This window comes from Apteryx mantelli, chromosome 2 (genome assembly GCF_036417845.1).
Source record: "Apteryx mantelli isolate bAptMan1 chromosome 2, bAptMan1.hap1, whole genome shotgun sequence".
In the NCBI taxonomy this organism is placed as follows: Eukaryota; Metazoa; Chordata; class Aves; order Apterygiformes; family Apterygidae; genus Apteryx; species Apteryx mantelli.
This window is the reverse complement of record NC_089979.1, coordinates 54,018,508-54,036,315: the sequence shown is the minus strand read 5'-3', so window position 1 is coordinate 54,036,315 and position 17,808 is coordinate 54,018,508. Positions and strand designations below refer to the sequence as shown.

The 17,808-nt window shown below is 39.0% G+C and overlaps 1 protein-coding gene across 2 annotated transcripts in view; it reads left to right on the top strand.

The window, feature by feature from the left end:
• DLGAP1 (DLG associated protein 1) overlaps positions 1-17,808 on the top strand; it is a 146,514-nt gene that overhangs the window by 102,283 nt on the left and 26,423 nt on the right. For both annotated transcript variants that reach the window (XM_013942782.2, XM_067290682.1), the window contains exon 6: positions 16,656-17,029. In XM_013942782.2, coding sequence (XP_013798236.2) covers positions 16,656-17,029 — 374 coding nt within the window. The remainder of the gene's footprint in view (positions 1-16,655; positions 17,030-17,808) is intronic.

Below are 17,808 nucleotides of genomic sequence, written 5' to 3'. Positions count from 1 at the left end.
TCTGGATGTAATTTGCAAACCATCATTAATTTAATAATGCTGTCCTTTTCTCAGATTCTCAGGTTCAAACTGTAATGGAGTAAAATCTGTTGAATACTAAATATCCTTTTGTTTCACTGAATGTTCTTTTACTACATAATGGCACACGTCAAGAAGAAATCTGTGGTTCTCTTTGAACATCTCCAAAGTTACTTAGATTTGCATTTTTAACAAGCTTTTAGTGTAGTAACTACAGAGGAATATTATTAGGAAGTGTTTCCCTAACTGTGTGGGCTGCCAGGCCCTGTAGGTTGTTTGCAGATGGTCTGGAGACCATAGTAAAATAAGAAAATCATAAACTGGAGAGTTAAACCATGAACAATAAGGGTGCAGAGTGGGCCACAAATGTGTGGTAGGGATTTCATTTACAAACATAAGCCATAAAACAGAAAGGGTTCTTACAGATGGAAAGACCCATGAGTCTTTATTTACTTCTCTAGTGGGTCACCCTTTGCATCTGCTGAAAACCTTTTGCAAGATGAAAACCACTGGGAAGGCAATGTGCAGGGCTGTCTGCTTTACACAATTATGTAGGGCAAGGATTTGAGTGCATTTGAGTGAAAACAGCTTTCCATTAACGATACACAACTGAAATCTGTAAGCCACGGAGGCTGCTTCCAACTTGCATTGCCACATGTGACATATCAGATTCCACATAAAACAGCCCAGCATGTTGAATATGATCTATTATCTATATAGTTAAATATACAGTAGAGTGGATTCACCTTGGTGCAGCATCTGCTTTGTGTACAGTTCTGGCAACACAAGAGAGCTGCAAATCTGATATGCTCTGCCAGTTAAACTGGGGTTATGGCTGCTTTGTGTTACTGGAATGAGAGTTACAGGAATACTGGTGATGTGGCTCTTAATATTTCTTAACATTCACAGTTAATTCATTTTCACACTATATTAAAAAAACAAGATTAGTGTGAACCTAGTCTGACACTGCAAATAACAAATATCCTCAAATGCTGGTTTTTTTCAAATCCAAACCTGCTGTGTTTTTCTGAATTCCAAATTTACTCTGTGCAAATTACCTTTTTCACCTGTAAATGCCTAATGTAATATTTATAATCTTTATATTCTTTTCAATAGCATATCCAAAGTGACAAGAATGCGCGTTTTTTCTTCTCCAGCATCGTGCACTAAAATGAACACAAAATGGCTACTTTTCATTACGCTGTAGCCTCCTTAGTGACTAATGCAGTCAGCCTACAACAGAAAACAGGTCTGTATCTGCAGTCTGTGAACGACAGCTCTCTTTTGAGCAGCCAGACAAAACCCCCAAATCTGCATGCTCTCAACTCCTGGGATATAAGAAGTAGGGTTTTAATTTTATTTTCTAAAGGAAAATAACCTGCAAAGAATTTCTGTCCTTTTACCCTGTGTTAGACACAGATGACTAGCCTGAAAGGTAAAGCAAATTCTCTTCAAGTAAATGAATCTATTCATACTTAGATGAGCTATTCTTCTCCTTTGGCAACCTGTGGAAATGGTAATCTAATCATGCCACTGTACTAGTATCCAACATGCTGAAAGCTTGTAATTCACAGCTCAAGGGGGATGTGGAGATAGTTGAGAATGCAGTAATTATAGGGTTGATGCTAGAATGAGCAGTGAAATAATGTGTATTATTTTGCTCATAAGCAGAATTTTTTTAGCCCATAGCAGACAGGTTGTGTGAGCAACCACGGTGCAGGTTTTGTGTCTTTGATACAAAGCCTTAGGACATGTGGTGCTGTTAACTATAATTCCATCCCTGTCTCAATAACACCTTTAGAAAAATATATGTACACACATGTACATTTACCTTAAAGCTGAAGAAAACTATCATCATTTCATCACTGAAAAAAGAGTTCTGAACATCTCTTCATAGGCCGTTCTGTGAAGTAAGGAGCTTGCAGGGAGCTAACTTGTATTTGGATCCAAACCAGCTAATGCTGGGGCACAGATCCATTCACTCCAGTCTGTGGTGTAAAAATAAACTAGTTTACCTGTAGGAAAGGATCACCTGGGCAGCCTCACTCTCACCTTGACACTGGCTGAGCCCTTGGAAACCTTCTGCTCTCTTCCTGTAGTATTTCATTTTTGAGGTCTTTTTTACTAAAAATTTTATGTTTTTCATACTCTTGGGGTGTTTTGTGGTTTGTGGCAGTATGATTAGCATTATGAGATACTTTGGGACTTACCATTTATTGCATGGAAGCTATGGACAGACCAACTAGTCTTCTCCAGTGTCATATGCCTAGGATGCTGAGAAGGCTACCAAAAAGGACCATGCTGTAAGAAGCCCAAGATACAAGTCAAAGCTGAGAAGAAAGGGATACCTTGAAATTTGTTGCATTGCCTAAGATTAGAACGAAAGCAAAACTCAAAGGGAGATTCAAAATAGATGTAGCTTTGGAGGGAGGCTGTATTTTTGTGACAATGCGCGTTCGGACAAGCATATGCACACAACTATTTATTGTAGCTGTGGACACCTCTTTCTTACTCCACATATACTTCCAGTGCCTAGTCTGTCAATCTAATGCATATTATACGATATGGAGTAAGATTTTCCTAATGCATTTCCAAGAATAATAAAGCCCACATTGTTTTTTATTAGAAAATTGCATGTGCACAGTAACAATTCATCTAGCCTCTGTCTTATCTGGCAAAGCGCAAAAAAGCATTGTGCAGACAGGAACATGTGTTAATGATGCAACCAATGTTAAAATTGTCACGTAGGATGAGTTTCACACACGGCCAGCTGTGGAAGCTGTCTGGAAGCTCAGTTCTCAGCTAAGTTCAGTGAGTGGCCTGCAGCAGTCTGAAGAATGTGAAAAGTAGCTTTTTAAACTCAGTTTTTCTTTTGACCGCATCTAATTTATGACAGGGAGAAGTATAGTTGGCTCAGTTCTCCTTAGTGAGACTAATACAATGATCTAGGAGGTCTTACTTACAGCTTGTACCAGTGGAAGTGAGGAAAACAAAGCTCTTGAATCTGTAGAACACTTTAAAACTGAAAGCTCCTTGATTGTAATGCTGCCCTATAGTTAATAATACCTTCCATCATGCTTAAAGACTTGAGTCCATTCTATTATGTGAATGTGGTAAGGTTTGAATGGATCATCTTCTAATTTCTGTCATGACAGATTTTGCACTTTCTGCTTTATCATTATAAGGTTGTTCATAAACACAGGCATTTATTTTCTCTTTTAAGAGACAAAATACCACTGCTGATGTCTTTAACAATAGACACATAGAAAGAGGTTTCACACAGACTTATAAAGAGCATTAGGTGTATGCCTTTCCAACTCCACAATTTCAACTTTTAAATAAAGAAAAATGTTCAAAAAACATTTTCTTCAATGATGTCCCATTAATTTCAAATACTAAAAAAGAAGAAAAAAAAATCCTCTAGAACAATGACTTTTTACTTGGCTCTGTGGGGTTAAAAAGAAATTGCTCACAAGAGGAAAATAGGGAGGAAAAATACAAAACGATCTTGTCCTGTTGAGATGACACTTTTCTCTTGATAAACAGGTCAAATCAGCAGGTTCCCAGTCTCAAAGAAAATTGCTGTTGTGGCCTACTTGGCTGTTAACACATAGCACATTCAAGACATATATAGAAAAGTCAAGTGAACAGGATAACAAGGAAAATATGACTCACCCACAGTCCTAAGTGCTAAATTCAGGAAAACATTCAAAAAAATCTTTTTTATTTTATGAGTAGATTTCGCTCCTGGTGTACATGGATTAAATAGCAATTTTATACACACAAGAATGACATTGTGGCTATAATAAGCTGCTTTTGAAATTATTAAAATCTAATAGTTTATGCTTTTTTAATCATTCTGCAAGTAGGGAAATCTGTGCCCTGAGAAATTTTAGATAGCTGTGAGTTCATGCACACCTTTCCTTGCTGTTTTTTGATCCAAATTATTCAGCCAAAGCACCTTGAATTGTTGCCCTTTTTAGTCTTTAAAAGCTAAAGAGAATCAGACGTGCCTAGCACTTTGATAGACTCCAAGGAAAGCAAAGGTCATGGGAGGAGAGTGCTGATTCAGTGTTGCTGCGGTCTTTTCTCCGCAGCAGAAAGTCTTCTCCAAGTCTGGAAACTCTCCCAAACAACTGCAGCTGTTCCAGAATAACTCCTTGCCTGGATACCCTTAATCCTGAATGAAAGTGAGGGTTTGGGGATTCAGTTTAAACCACTCCCAAAAGGCATCATTATTCTAGAATAATAGCTCTTCTGGAAAATATCCAAGTAGCCTTAAACCATTGCCTCAGCTGGGTGCAGTTTAGCTGTGGATGATACTAGCATGACCTACAGCTATGCACAGTCTGTATGATCCTTTTAGATTCCTTATGATAGAAAGTAAATGATATTAATATTGCTGGTAACAAGAGCTGACTGATTTACACACTGTGACTGATATTAATCTCGAATTCATAATTTTTCCCAGTTCACAAGTTATTTGTGGACAAGCCTCATTTTTACATATATATTTGTTTATCATTTGTTAACAGACAATTTATGAAAAACACACAGTGGCCTGTGGATTATTCATCATCTGTCCGCTTTAATTATTTGCTTTTTGTGCTGGGTGATTGACATTGGACAGTGATATTGCTCTGACTCTGTAATTTGATGAGAATAACAAATAACGAATAAACGTATGTTCTCAGCAATGACAACCATGAAGATAAAGGTGCTTGTATGAAGACAGCCAGTCTGAAAACATCCATGCAAACAGAAATCGAGGTCGTATAAAGGTTTCCAAGTAAAGCGATGTGGGTATAGCCAGATAAAACAGCTTGAGTACTACCAGGTTGTCAGTTCTTCTGCTGAGCATCCTTGTTTTTGTAGAATATTTACAGCTATTTATATTAGTTTCTTTTCTTTCTTTTTTTTTTTATTTTTGACTGATCAATTTGGACAAGAGGATTCAGACCTGAAGTAGAGATTCTTTCCCTTTCTTTTGCATCCGGTATGCTCGTGGGGGCACCTTCAGTCACAGGTTTGGGTTATCTTCTGAATCACAGCGAGCCAATGAAGTCTGAGACTGAGATTTTTTTTTTCCAAAAGAAACACAAAGGCTGTAGGAGGAATAAGTGGGTGCAACAAATGTGTCTTACTAAAAGCATGATTAAAGAAGAAGAAATTTCAGGCTGGGGCAGAAAATGATGGGGAGAGAAAAATGGAAGCTTTCACTAAAAATTTAATTCAGACCCTTTCCTGCATCTCAAGCAGTTTGAGGTGTGGAGGATTTGCTATGTGCACATGAGATTGTATGGATATGTAGGAGTCACTTGGCTGGCATTTTCAAAGATTTTATATTGGCCTTGTAATCTTTAGAAAGCACTTCTGTAGTCTAAAAGATTCAAAAGGTCTAAATACTTTGAAGTGTCAAAATTCATTTGGGTGTGTTTGCTTTCTCCTTTTACGTATTAAATAGATGGCCTGGGTTTACCTTTTAACTAAGACAGCATAAAATACATCTTTAGATTTTTACAATTATGTAAATTTAAGAAATGCTAAAATTATTTTGCAGTTTAGGGGTTAGGGGAAAGGGGATGTTTGCCCCAGGCTGAGACCATGCGTACTAATTCTTAAATCCCTGGCTAAAGGAAACTGCAATTGCAAGATAAATCCTGTTTGTGCCTGCGAGAGAGAGGTGTACTCAGACTGGTTCTTTACTGTGGCAATGCAGCTTTGTCAATCTGGAAACTATCTAAGATAAAGCTCCAGTTTTTGCCACCGGAATGATATGACATGAATTCAGCCATCAGGGTATCAGGATCATCTTGGCAAGTTTTAAAATTCCCGCTGTTACAAAACTGACTTTTTTTTTTAATAAGTCAGAGTGAATAAGGTAGGAAAAAAAGGGTGTCAGACTGTCATCAGACTTGCAGCTGATGTCTCTGAGGAAATTACAAGAGTTCATGTCTGGTATCTCCTACAAACAATGAAGCTGAATTTCTTCAAGGTCTGCTTTACATGCATTTCTTTAATAAATGCAGAAATATGTGGAAAGATATGAGAATGACTTTCCCTCAGATCTTGTTTAAAAGTAACACGAGACTGATCTTTCATCTTTCAGGTGTGCCAGGGCCACAGTCCTTTTTTGTCTAAATGCCTTCTGGGAATTGGTGCTGTCCTCCTGTTAGTTCAGGACTCCCAACAAGAAGGGATTGCTGTGCTTTGATTTATTGAAATGCTCTTACCTGTACTTTATGGTGACCGTAAAGGAGATGTCGGTATTTTTTTTGTGCTGAGGACACTCTGTCTTATCATTAGGAATTTCTCATGCCAAGCCGGTATTTTCAGTTGAATTGTTGCAGTATTAACTGGGACTCTTGTCATAGAACCAAACAAATGAATAAAAGAATGAGGTCACTCGCAGTGACCTCAGATCTGTCACTGAGCAAGAATGCAAATCATTAATTTGGATGCAGAATGGGAAGATAGAAATAGGTTTAGAACTTGGTGCCTTTTAGTACAAAATACATATTTCATACTCATTCTTCATATGCCTTGCTCACTAAACGATTCTATTTTTATAGGTTTTGAAAAAAGTTAGTGTCCTCAGTCTTGAGCCAGTTTGCTATTTTTCCTGAAATTAGGCCAAAGACAAGTAGAGTTTCTTGTGTAAGCCTCTCGTCTACATTTCCTGCTCATTCGAGAGCTGGTTGGATTCCCCACCAGTGCTAGAGGATCTGCCCTGGACAGATGATTGAGGATAGAAATTATGCTTTTAGCAGGTCATCTGATAACATTATCAGGACCACAGGGGAGGCAGAACTTTTGAGCTGGGTCATAATTCTCTGTCTCAAGTGACAAGTTACTGTTCAGCCCAGAGCATGCTTTTAGTTGTACTTTTCCCTCTTCCCTTCCTTCTTCCTGCTGCAAGCAGCACTTTGAGTCTTTTTTTTTTTTTTTTTGGTAGAAAATTTGCAAGCGTAACTTGCTTGTTTTAGACATTCCGACTTGGAATGGAACACCCCAAAAATGATAAGTGTGCTGAAAAACGTAGTACTGACTGTATAAAAATAAGTCAGTACTTCTCTGGTTGAACAGATGTTCTTGCTCAATACCCCTATGATACTTTCCTTCCTGAATGTTGATTTTCTATATTTTATGTTTATTAGTAATCCTCTATGAGCAAATTATATTGTGTTGTTGTACCAGCATAGTTCTTTTGAGTTATAGCGGGCTCCAGAGAAACAGGCACTAAAATGGTATAAATCAGTTCTAGTGGTGCTTCATGTCAATTTATAGTAGCTAAAAAGTTGTTCATGTTGCTTTTATCAATCACATTCTTCTTATAGTTTGTCTTGGCTTTTGTTTTCTTGTCTTTGGCATTTGTACAATTTCTTTCCAACAGATATCTAATTAAAACATATCAGCCCTTCATCACTGCTGTCATCTGAATAACTTTTAAGTCTTAGCCAAACTATTTAATATAATCTTACATATCAAGTAGTATAAAATAAAATTCTCAAATCAAATTGAAAGGTAGACTTCTGAGACAGTGTGAGCGCACTAAAGGCTTAATGCTGCCAGGGACTAAGTAAAAAGCTTAAGTATATACTTACTTTTAAGATGTGAGATTAAAGAGATTTAAGTCCTTTGCTGGAACAGGAGACAAAGTGCTTTGCACAGTGAGAAACTGAAACCTATATTCATCAACATCATGAGGTAGTTTGCTTAATAACATCGGTTGCTACTGAAAATAGTAAATTCCATCTTATATAGGTTGTATTAAATACCTTTGAGTAGTCTATGTCAAAGAAATGACTTTCTTGATTGCTTAAAAGCTACTGAACAGCCTTAGGGTTGAATACCATGCAAAACTGGTTTCCGTACTTGCTGTGTGTACCGATCCCCTAATGACTGAATGAGTATAACTGTCCTGTATGTGTAGACCTGTCTAATAGTGCAGAGTTTCCCCAGTGTGGGTCAACTTTGAGAAGTTCATAAGTAACAATGCTGCTTACCATGCCTGAAATCCCAGATATAAAAGTAACTAAGCCTCGCAGGCACAAATGCACTCAAGTAGAGCAACCCAGAGAACCCATTTTGACTCAGTAATCTAAGGAGGGCTCTTAAACTTCCCAAACTGTCATCAGGTTAAGTTATACCCGTACAGTTTTCACTGGATTCAAATGGATGTAACTGATAACAATGTACAGCTTGCTTGCGCACCATGATTTTTAACCATGGTTAAAAATCAATGAACTGATACAGTTAATTGGGATAAACTCTGTGAATGAATCACTCTTACTTCTGCAGCATTTTCATTTAAGTTTAAAAAAAGCACCTTATCAGTCATATCCACTTCTAAATGCATCCACATCAGGGATGGGTTTGCACCAATTTAAACTAATTGAATTCTAAACCAATTTTGATGCATCACTAATCAAATTCTCCAAGAGCGGTTTGATGCCAGTATGTGCAATGATACGGAATTCTGCTTACCTTACTTTAAGTTTATTAAGTATTCGGAGAACTACTAGGAGTAAAAAACAGTAGAAGCTCGTTTTCTTGCTAACATCAGCAGCAAACGAAGACAGTGTAATTCCACTTTGAGGAGAAGGGGACAACTTTTACAGTCATTCTTTTCCAAAAGGAATCGCACTTTGAAGTGTCAGTACCTCAGCTCAATATTGTCTTTTGAAAGTTAGTTGCAGTGAAGCAAATCCTTGCAGTAATGTTGAAAACAGCAATATCCAAGTATGTTAATATCTAGCCAGCTTAAATGCTGAGTGATCAGATTACTAGGAGATAATTGGTTTGCTTAAGTCTTCTCGAGATTCACAGGTAAGTTTAGGCAATTCGTAGATTTGGAGGCCATAAGGAGAATCTGAATTATTATCTAGTCTGATCTCTTGCATGACAAAAGTTGTACCATTTCACCTGGCAATTACTCCATCAAGTTCCTGACATCTGACCAAGCAAGCTCCTCCGAAAATGCCTGACTGCTAAATTTGGTTTATCATCACTCAGCATCATTGCCACAGTTTGAGGAAGAGTGATTGACAGCAGAGGATGAGGAAGGACACAGTGCAGCTCTTCTTAATGAACTGTGAAGGAGGGCACGACATGCCGTACTTGTTTTAGGAGAGCGTTAGTGACATGTGGGCTTGTCTCTGACCACACATCTGCCCTGGTGTATCTGCAGGTTCGACAGGATTAAAGTCTCATATGTATTGGCTGCTCAGATGTTAAATATTCCACTTGTAAGTGCAGGCAAACCATCTGTACAAAAATACATAAATATGTCCAGAAGCAGTAGTTACAAATATTACATGACAGTTTTGAGAAATAGCACCTACAGTAATATACCCAAGCAGAATGGCAAGCGTGGGCTCCATTTTGGCAGGCTCCCTGTGTACCTGTGTGTTGAAAGAGCTACTGGTATATTCTGGAAATTAAGTTGTATATTCACATTTCAGGTCATTTTTTCAAAAGTCCAGCGCCAGTTCAGTCATGTAAATATGAGGCAGGTTTTCAAGTGTTTAGCACTAAGCACTGTGCAGCTGCACCTCAAGTCTTAACATTCCACAGTTTCTCAGTAGTCGAAAAAAACAAGTGATTAGTATTTCAGAGTATGTTTGATTTTGAAACTTTTTAAATATATGATCCTAGCTAGGGAGGCTAGGTTGTTGCAGCAAGTTCAGTCTTCTGTGTTTCTGAAAATCTAAGCCTTGGTTCTTGCACTTGTTTCACACTGAAATAGCTGCTTACATATATGTGTCTGCATTTGGCTAGCACAGCTCCTCATTAAAAAATATTGCCCATTTGTTTTATTAACAGTATTGCCAGAGGGAAAGAGATGCAAAATTCTGAAATTTGAGTGCACTGCAGTAACACATAACAAAATGTTATATCAAAGTGCCAGTGAAGTAGCTTCCTGGAAAATATATGGGAAAAGAATCTGATTTCATCAAGCTGCACATTATTACATTTATTTACTGTTACATATCCTTGTCTAAGTGGGATAAACTACCATACGTCACATAGTTCCCTCTGTTTCCCATAAGTGCTTTTTATAAGATAAATGTATTGATATTGAGAAAGCTTATAAATTTCTTACCATGATGATTTTATGACATGTAACTTCTGAAACATAAAATATTTTTAAGTATCCTTTTTTAATCCAAAATTCTAATGTTTCTTGTTTTCCATGAATACCCTGAAAGTGGGAAAGATAAAGGAATTGGTGAAGTATTTAAGCGCAGAAGGCTTTGGAACAGTTCACTGGACTTAGTTGATGCTATAGATCAAACAGTGTTTCCCTGATTTTCTCAGAAAAAAATGCAGTGAAGATGAAAAGAGATGGTAAATAACTCATATGCTAACGAAAAAAGGCTATGCAGCTCTATTGGGTTTTTTTACTCTTTCCCAACATGCTTCATTGAATGTAAAGGTTGATGTTCTGTATCACATACGTTCTACCATTACTGTTTTAAGGCATTTTGAACCTTTGAAGCTCTCTGAGAGCATCTGTCTGGAACAACATCATGGTATTGTCCATGGGATCTTGGCATCGTTTTTCCAGATGCTTTTTTGGTAGCCAGAGTTTAAAGACAAGGCCAAAACAGTTTCACTTCTGACTTCCCTCTCAGCCTGAATGAATTTCGATTTGAGTAGCTACCGATATATGTCATTCATGGATATATAACATCATGTCACATGGACCGGCGGCCAGGACTGAATGCCCATAGCACCCATCTGTAAAGCATGAGCTCCGGAGGCACAGTGTAGCTTCAGCTCACTGAGACCATCACTAGCTATTGAACAGCAGAAGCAAATCTCTGATGTAAAAAGGCAAGGGAGCTCCTACGCATTAACTGAAATGAAATCTAGAGCTTGCAATCAGTCATATTCTTACCTATTTTATCCCTGTCTTCTGAAAAAGTAAAGCCAAGTCCTAATTGCTTGATGTCAGTGAAGACAACAGTTTTTAGGAGTAAAGTATTCTGAACTGTCCTAGCTAAGATCTACTTTGGGCATGACTTTCAGCGTATATGAAAAGTTTTCCTGAACTTCAGGTGCTTGCAGAAGTCTTTGCTTTCTGACCTAACAAGCTGAATTACATAAGTTTTGCACTGTTAACATACTGGCAGCTTTTATGTAGAGAAAAGTTCAGCTGTGGCGATACACAGAGAGTGAAGTGGATCTCACAGGAAGGCTGTGTGCACTGAATTTTGTCTGTGCATCTGTAATTTGTAGTGATACCCCATGATAAACTACACTTAGTGGATGCCTTTGACTGTCTCACCTGTTCTCTGTGCGCTAATTCAGCTTCCCTGAGATAGCAATTAAACTTCTGACTGGCATTAGCAGCTTCCAACAGCAGTCATTAAAAGAAAAAAATCTGCTAGAGAAATATTCGCTTATCATCCACTGATTATGCACATACAGATTTTTTCACTCAATATTAATCTCATTTGAAGTACAGGATGAGCCATATTTAGTCCCACCCCTCTCTCAGGTTTCAGGAGGTCCCCAAATAGAGCCGGTTGCAAGGCTGGGAGCACCTGTACTGTACCTGCAAACAAAGATGTTCAGACTTACAAAAAGGTCACCAGCACCAGCTTTTAGACCTCAAAGTACATGGGATATTAAATCTTAACCCTGTGGTGCTATCATGGACAGTGAAGAGAGTTTAGATAATTTGTATAGATTTCTGCACGGTTTCAGTCATGAGTTATGCCTGTTTCCAAATTTTGTGTAGCTTAGGCTTTTGTCAACTAAAATATATCGTTATACAGTGGTGGGGATACAGAAAAAGGATCGTTTAGGTAGAGCGCATGATGGCATGCTACAGAGATTTCGGTAGTTCTCATTTGGGATAATGACATCTATAACTCACTCTGGTTTTATTTCCTTGGGCAGTTTAGAATTTCTTATGAAAATCTTTATTTATTTCAGTTTGTTTTTAATAGTAAATCTCCCCTTCCTCAGAAGCCATCTGCTGTCTGGAAACAGGTTTTTTTATTAAAAAAATGCATACTCCATTTTCATACCAATATTTCTATGTGTAAAAATAACGATACAGGATCTACAACCCCATTTCCAAGCACTGCCCCCAAACTTCCAGAAAGCAAGGAAATAAACGCATGGCAAAGAGAATACCAGCTCGGTTTGAACCTAACTCTCAAATCAAGCACTTGCACCTCTGCGTGGGGAGCATGGGGCAACGCAGGCGTGAGGCTTGGGCCTGCTAGGATGTTTCTACATCTGTCTGTGGGTTGAATTTGTATGAGATGCACGGGCACTGCTGTAACACACCTGTGTAGCAGGTAGGAGTAACCCACCTGTTCAGCAGATATTAAATCAGAAGACCGATGTCCATCTCTGCAGGGCTGAGAAATTCTTACCTTGTACCTTACTGCTTATGTGTGTACAAATTGTGTCTTTTGCTGCCCCTTGCAAACTGTGGCAGTAGTCCAAGTACTCCAAGAAAGACTATTATTTTAATTAACTTTAAATTTTCACTTTCCCATATTCTTCTATTTGTTAACCAGTTTTATACGAGCCTGCCAAATTAGAGAGTGAAAGGAACTGCTTACACATCTCATCACTTGCACTGTTCAAAGTGCCTGAATTTGATCTCTTCACAAATATTAATCTGCCTTGGGGTTCTCCTGAGCACCCATTCATTGAGCTAAAAATCAGTGTTTGTGTGCTGATGTTTGTTCCTGAGGGCTCATCTCCCTAGTGAACATGTTTAAACAACTGAAGTGCTCTTACAATGAAACATTCAAATTCGAGCTTTTATTATTATGCAATCTGGGATTTTTTTTTCTTTTTTTTTTTTATCATTAGACTTCCTTCTGAACTGGGTGGTTGACACTCCCTGTTCCAAATTCCTGTCCCATGAGCTAGTTGTTTGGAAATACTAGCTAGGAGGACAAACACCATGACTTTTTGCTTTTAATCTGGAGAAAGTGCTTTCTCACTAGGTATTTGGGATTAAACTGTAACCCAAAGGCAGGCCATAGAAATAGGATAAAGATCAAAATGAGCAGGAGAGCTTTACTTAATGGAGATGGGAATGATGGGCCTGATGCAAGGCGCGTTGGGAATGAGAGGGTTCTTTCCTCTGTTAACTAGTTAACTAGTTACTGGTTAACAACTGGTTAAGTGACTGTTAACTAGTTTCTGGATTAAATCTTGCATATGCCTTAGGAGAGGAATGTATACCTGCTTTAGCAGCCCTGGCGCTCTGTAAAATAATATGAAAGTGCATTCTCTGTTGTGACAAACTGAGGGCTTATATACACAGTCGCTATTCAGAAAAAGTTATTTCTGAGTAACACCATGTCTAAACAATTTTAATGAAAAATCAGACTACTTTGACTTGACTCTCCAGTCAGATTGGTTTCAATGCAGAACTTTGCTCCTTGATCCATTTCCAAGAACGTGTTTATCAGGGAATTTATAGTCCTTTACATTTGCTTCCTGATGTGAATTAACTTTCAAGTGCAAAAAGCCTTGGAAGTTCCCTGTGCATCCCGTGAGCCTCTTGTAATCTTCTCCTCCAGAGTCCACCTTCCTGGCAGCCTGCTTCTGGCGCAGGAGAACCAGATGGGACAGCTCCCCGTTTGCAGGGGGACGCAGCTCTTGGCCTGGCCAAGGCAGCAACGTGCCGTGCTGTTCCTGCGCTCTTAGCAGGACAAGGAGAGCACCAGGGGTTTTGTCATTTTTCTTGACGAGTTTTTGTTTGTTTTTTCATGCATCCTAGTGTTTAAAACGCTACAGCAAATTCAAGCCTTCAAGTTGCCATGTCACAAGTTGCCAGGTTCTTGCAAGCGCCTCGGGAAAAGAGATGCACCAAGTCTGCTGCGCTGTTACGCTTCAGGCTTTTGGAGGGCTCGGCCAGCTCCGCTGTTGTGCGAGCAGCTGCCTGCGACTGGGGCCTGAGCAGCGTTGTGTTGTAGTTTGTGCAGAGGAGTGGCGGGAGTTGACATCATTTCCAGTAACAAAGTGCCTGGGGTTCTTTTATGACTTGCACACGCCGCTTCTCCGGAGCCGTACAGTGTGCGCTGCGTGACTCCAGGAAACTGAGGATTTGTTTTGACTTGCTAAAACAGTGTTTGCTGTTTCTCTTTACAATCTCACTGTATGACTTGTCAATTCTCTCCCCCCTCTGAAGAATAACTTGAGATTTAATTAGCTGAGTGTAAACATCCTTCATTGCCGGGTGGCTTAGCCTCCTCATTGAGTACATTTACCTACAGAAGGAAAGGCATCTTAATCAGACGATTCTGTATTTGCAATGCCTGGTAGCTGTCAATACACGGTAGCTATTGAGCCCCTTTGTATTAGGGGATGACCCGTGATATGGGGACCAGTCTTGCTGTGGCTTGCTTTTTATTTATACCCTATGATGTCCTCTACTTAAGAGCACTTTTTGAGTGTGTTTCATTATCATTTCCCTCACTGCTTTGCTGGGATGTGCTGAAGGTGGCTGGTGTCTCCCCCGAGCTCCACAATGACCTTGCCTAGTATGTTTTAAATGGGACAATTTATACATCACTGAACTGCGAAGTTCATCGCACACCTTTGTTAGACAAGTTCTTAACAGGCTTCCCAAAGCACGACACAGATATATGAGTATGTATGTGCTTCAAATTCGTCAGTGGCGCATTTCAGTTTGCATTTCCACCACTCGGAGAATGTACTCTGGACCACAGAAAGCCTGACTCGTTTCTGGGATATCGTCACACAAGCAGCAGCCTCCCTAGTTCTCTGCAAGTCTTGCAGTAAATGTCTGTGCTGCAACCACAGCAGCTGATTTCCGTGAATGTGCGCAGTTGCCACAAATGCTGTGGGGCAGTGTCAAAACCAGTGCAGAACTGCACAGAAGTCACAATCCTCTTTGTAAAATTGTCATCCTTTCTGTTAGTTGCAGGTACTTTCCTTGTTATAAGCACTTTAAAAAACACCTTTAACCCCTACAGATTGTTAATTTCCCAGGAGTTAAAATCTGACAAGTTCATTTTTACCCATCTCTTCTCTCAGAGATGCTGTGGTTTCCATTTGATTCTTCAGAAGTGAATCATAGTTTCAAAACCCTCACTACCTTAGTGAAATATTCTTTTTCCATTAGCATTTAATGTGTTTTACATGGGTTCAGACACGTTATCAGAAACTCAGACTAGAGTCCTTAAAAAAAAAATCTTGTTTGATTTCATGCCCTGGAAACACCTTTTACACTGTAATGATTCCTACAGCTACTGGGAGATACGAGGCATATGGATCTGAGTTAGTCAAATTAATACCATAATGGCTTCTGGCTCAACAAGCACGTACAGTGCAAACAGCGAGCAGAACAGCTGTAGTAGAGTTACCTTTTATGTGGGTGGTACAGACGTCTGCCAATTAAAATGATGTGATGAATCATTTCTTGCCATATGATTACTGTTAATAAGAATTTATGTTAACGCATTTGTGTCTGAACTTTGCGCAGGTTAATGCCTGCATTTATTTTCTTAAAAAATAAAGCATTTCACGATTGTTTTTTGTTCTTAATGGACTTTCTTTCCTCATTTGAAAGCATTCCAGGACATCAGTAATGCAGAGCCACCAACTAGCCCATAAAAGAAGATGTTTTTATCTCCATGAAGTGCTTTCTGCATGTAATTCTGTACACACAGGCCAATAGTTTCTAGTCTGGGAACTTCAAGCTCCACTTCTAAATCCATATAGAAACATTTAAAAGGGAGCATGTCCTTCAAAATACAGAGTGCTGCAAGTTCCCATGAAAAGATGAGTCTTCATAAACTTTCTTTAAAGCCTCTGCTGTTGCAAACATTTACACTTATGCTTTCTTTTAAGTAGTCCCACTGATGGACAGGCTTCAGCCATTGACTTCACTGGGTATAAAACTCCCTGTGTGTAAAATGAGGCAGATTTTTTCCCAGAACTGATGTGTTATATTTAGAAGGAGAAATATGAGTGGCAAAATGTTGTTCTTTGAAAAATGTCCTGCACAGTTTACAGCATATTTCAAAGTGTTTGAGAAGTCTGTGCAACAAGTGAGACTTTTTATATTGAGAAAAACATAAGTTTAAATATAATGAGTGTTAGCAGACTTTGACCTGGGATGGTCTTGGAATCTCTCTTTGAGCGAAGAAATGTAATTTAAAATTCTACTTAAACTTGATAAACACAGTAGAGCAGGATAGAGAGATAGTAAACATGATTTTCTTAAAACTGCATGAAATATAGGTTAGCTAGGATATGTGGTTGGAGGCTGATCCCTGTGAATCCTGTTTACAGAGTATGACCAGAATGAACATTTTGGAGGAATGATTTGTCCACACATGGACTTACAAAAGTTAGTAATAAATATGCTGGAGAAAACAATTCTAAAAAGACTAAGGAGGAACTGGCAAATAGCTCTTTCTTTCCCTACACTGGCAATTCTGTCAGTCACAGCAGGAGGCACAGAGGACCCTGATGAGCGGGACAGAGACCTAGCGCTGATACTGGAGCTGCTGGGGGCTCTTTGGCCAACAGGGCCCTGCCCCTGCTCAGTGATGTTCTGGGATCATTTTTGCCTTCATTTTCTCTGCCACATCAATAAATCAAGAACTCTCATATGTTTTTTCCAGTGTCATCCTGCATCACCACCTATAAGAAGACACCACCTCCAGTTCCACCAAGAACTACCACCAAGCCATTTATTTCCATCACGGCCCAGAGCAGCACAGAGTCTGCCCAGGATGCATATATGGATGGGCATGGGCAGAGGGGAGATATCATCAGTCAGTCAGGGCTTAGCAACTCCACAGAGAGCTTGGACAGTATGAAGGCACTAACAGCTGCTATTGAAGCTGCCAATGCACAGATCCATGGCCCAGCAAGTCAACATGTAGGAAACAATACTGCCACTGTCACCACCACCACCACCATTGCCACAGTTGCTGTAGAAGATAGAAAGAAGGACCACTTCAAGAAAAACAGATGTTTATCTATTGGAATACAGGTACAGTATAGGATTTGGATTGTAATGTAATTTGTACATTGTAAATTGATTGTAATTTGCCATTGCTTTGGATTTCTACATTTGTTTCACTGCTTAGTTATACAATGTTCCCTGTATTTTTCTACTTTTCCTGACAGGTGCCTATGTAGAAGCTGCAGTAGCCTAATCATTCTGCATGGTACTGATGATGTTTTACTAATTTATCATAAATATGTCAGAAACAAGGATTTGTTTAAGTCTCCTTGCTGCTTATTATTCAGCTTTGTTAAATTACACACATGAGTACTAATCTATGAATCATAACACAGCAGGGGTCAGAAAAGCATGAATTAAATCATTGAAAGAGAATGTGTAAAACAGTGATTTACATTACACTATCACCCAAAAAATATTTTCGTCCAGTCTCACTGAATTAATTGTCACTGCTTATTCATGCATTTCCTAATGACTGGTAGCCACTTGAATGAGGCAGCATTGTTCCTCTCGGCCTCAAGAGCCGGGGATAGGTTCCTTCTGATTTGGCCTTGTTAAAGAAAATTACACTTTGTTACCTCTGGTGGAGTGAAACAAGAAAAGTAACCCAGCCAAGGTTCACTCCTGTTTACAGAAAGGAGAAGAGCAAATAAAGTAGACCAATTTAATCTGTTATCTTACTTAATCTTTCCCATACCCCCTCTAAAAGAATGTGTATAGGAGTGCGGCTATCTACCTGCAGGATTTGGTTCTGCAACAAAGTATGTGAACTTGCAATCAGCTGAGAATCAACACAGGTTTTGATG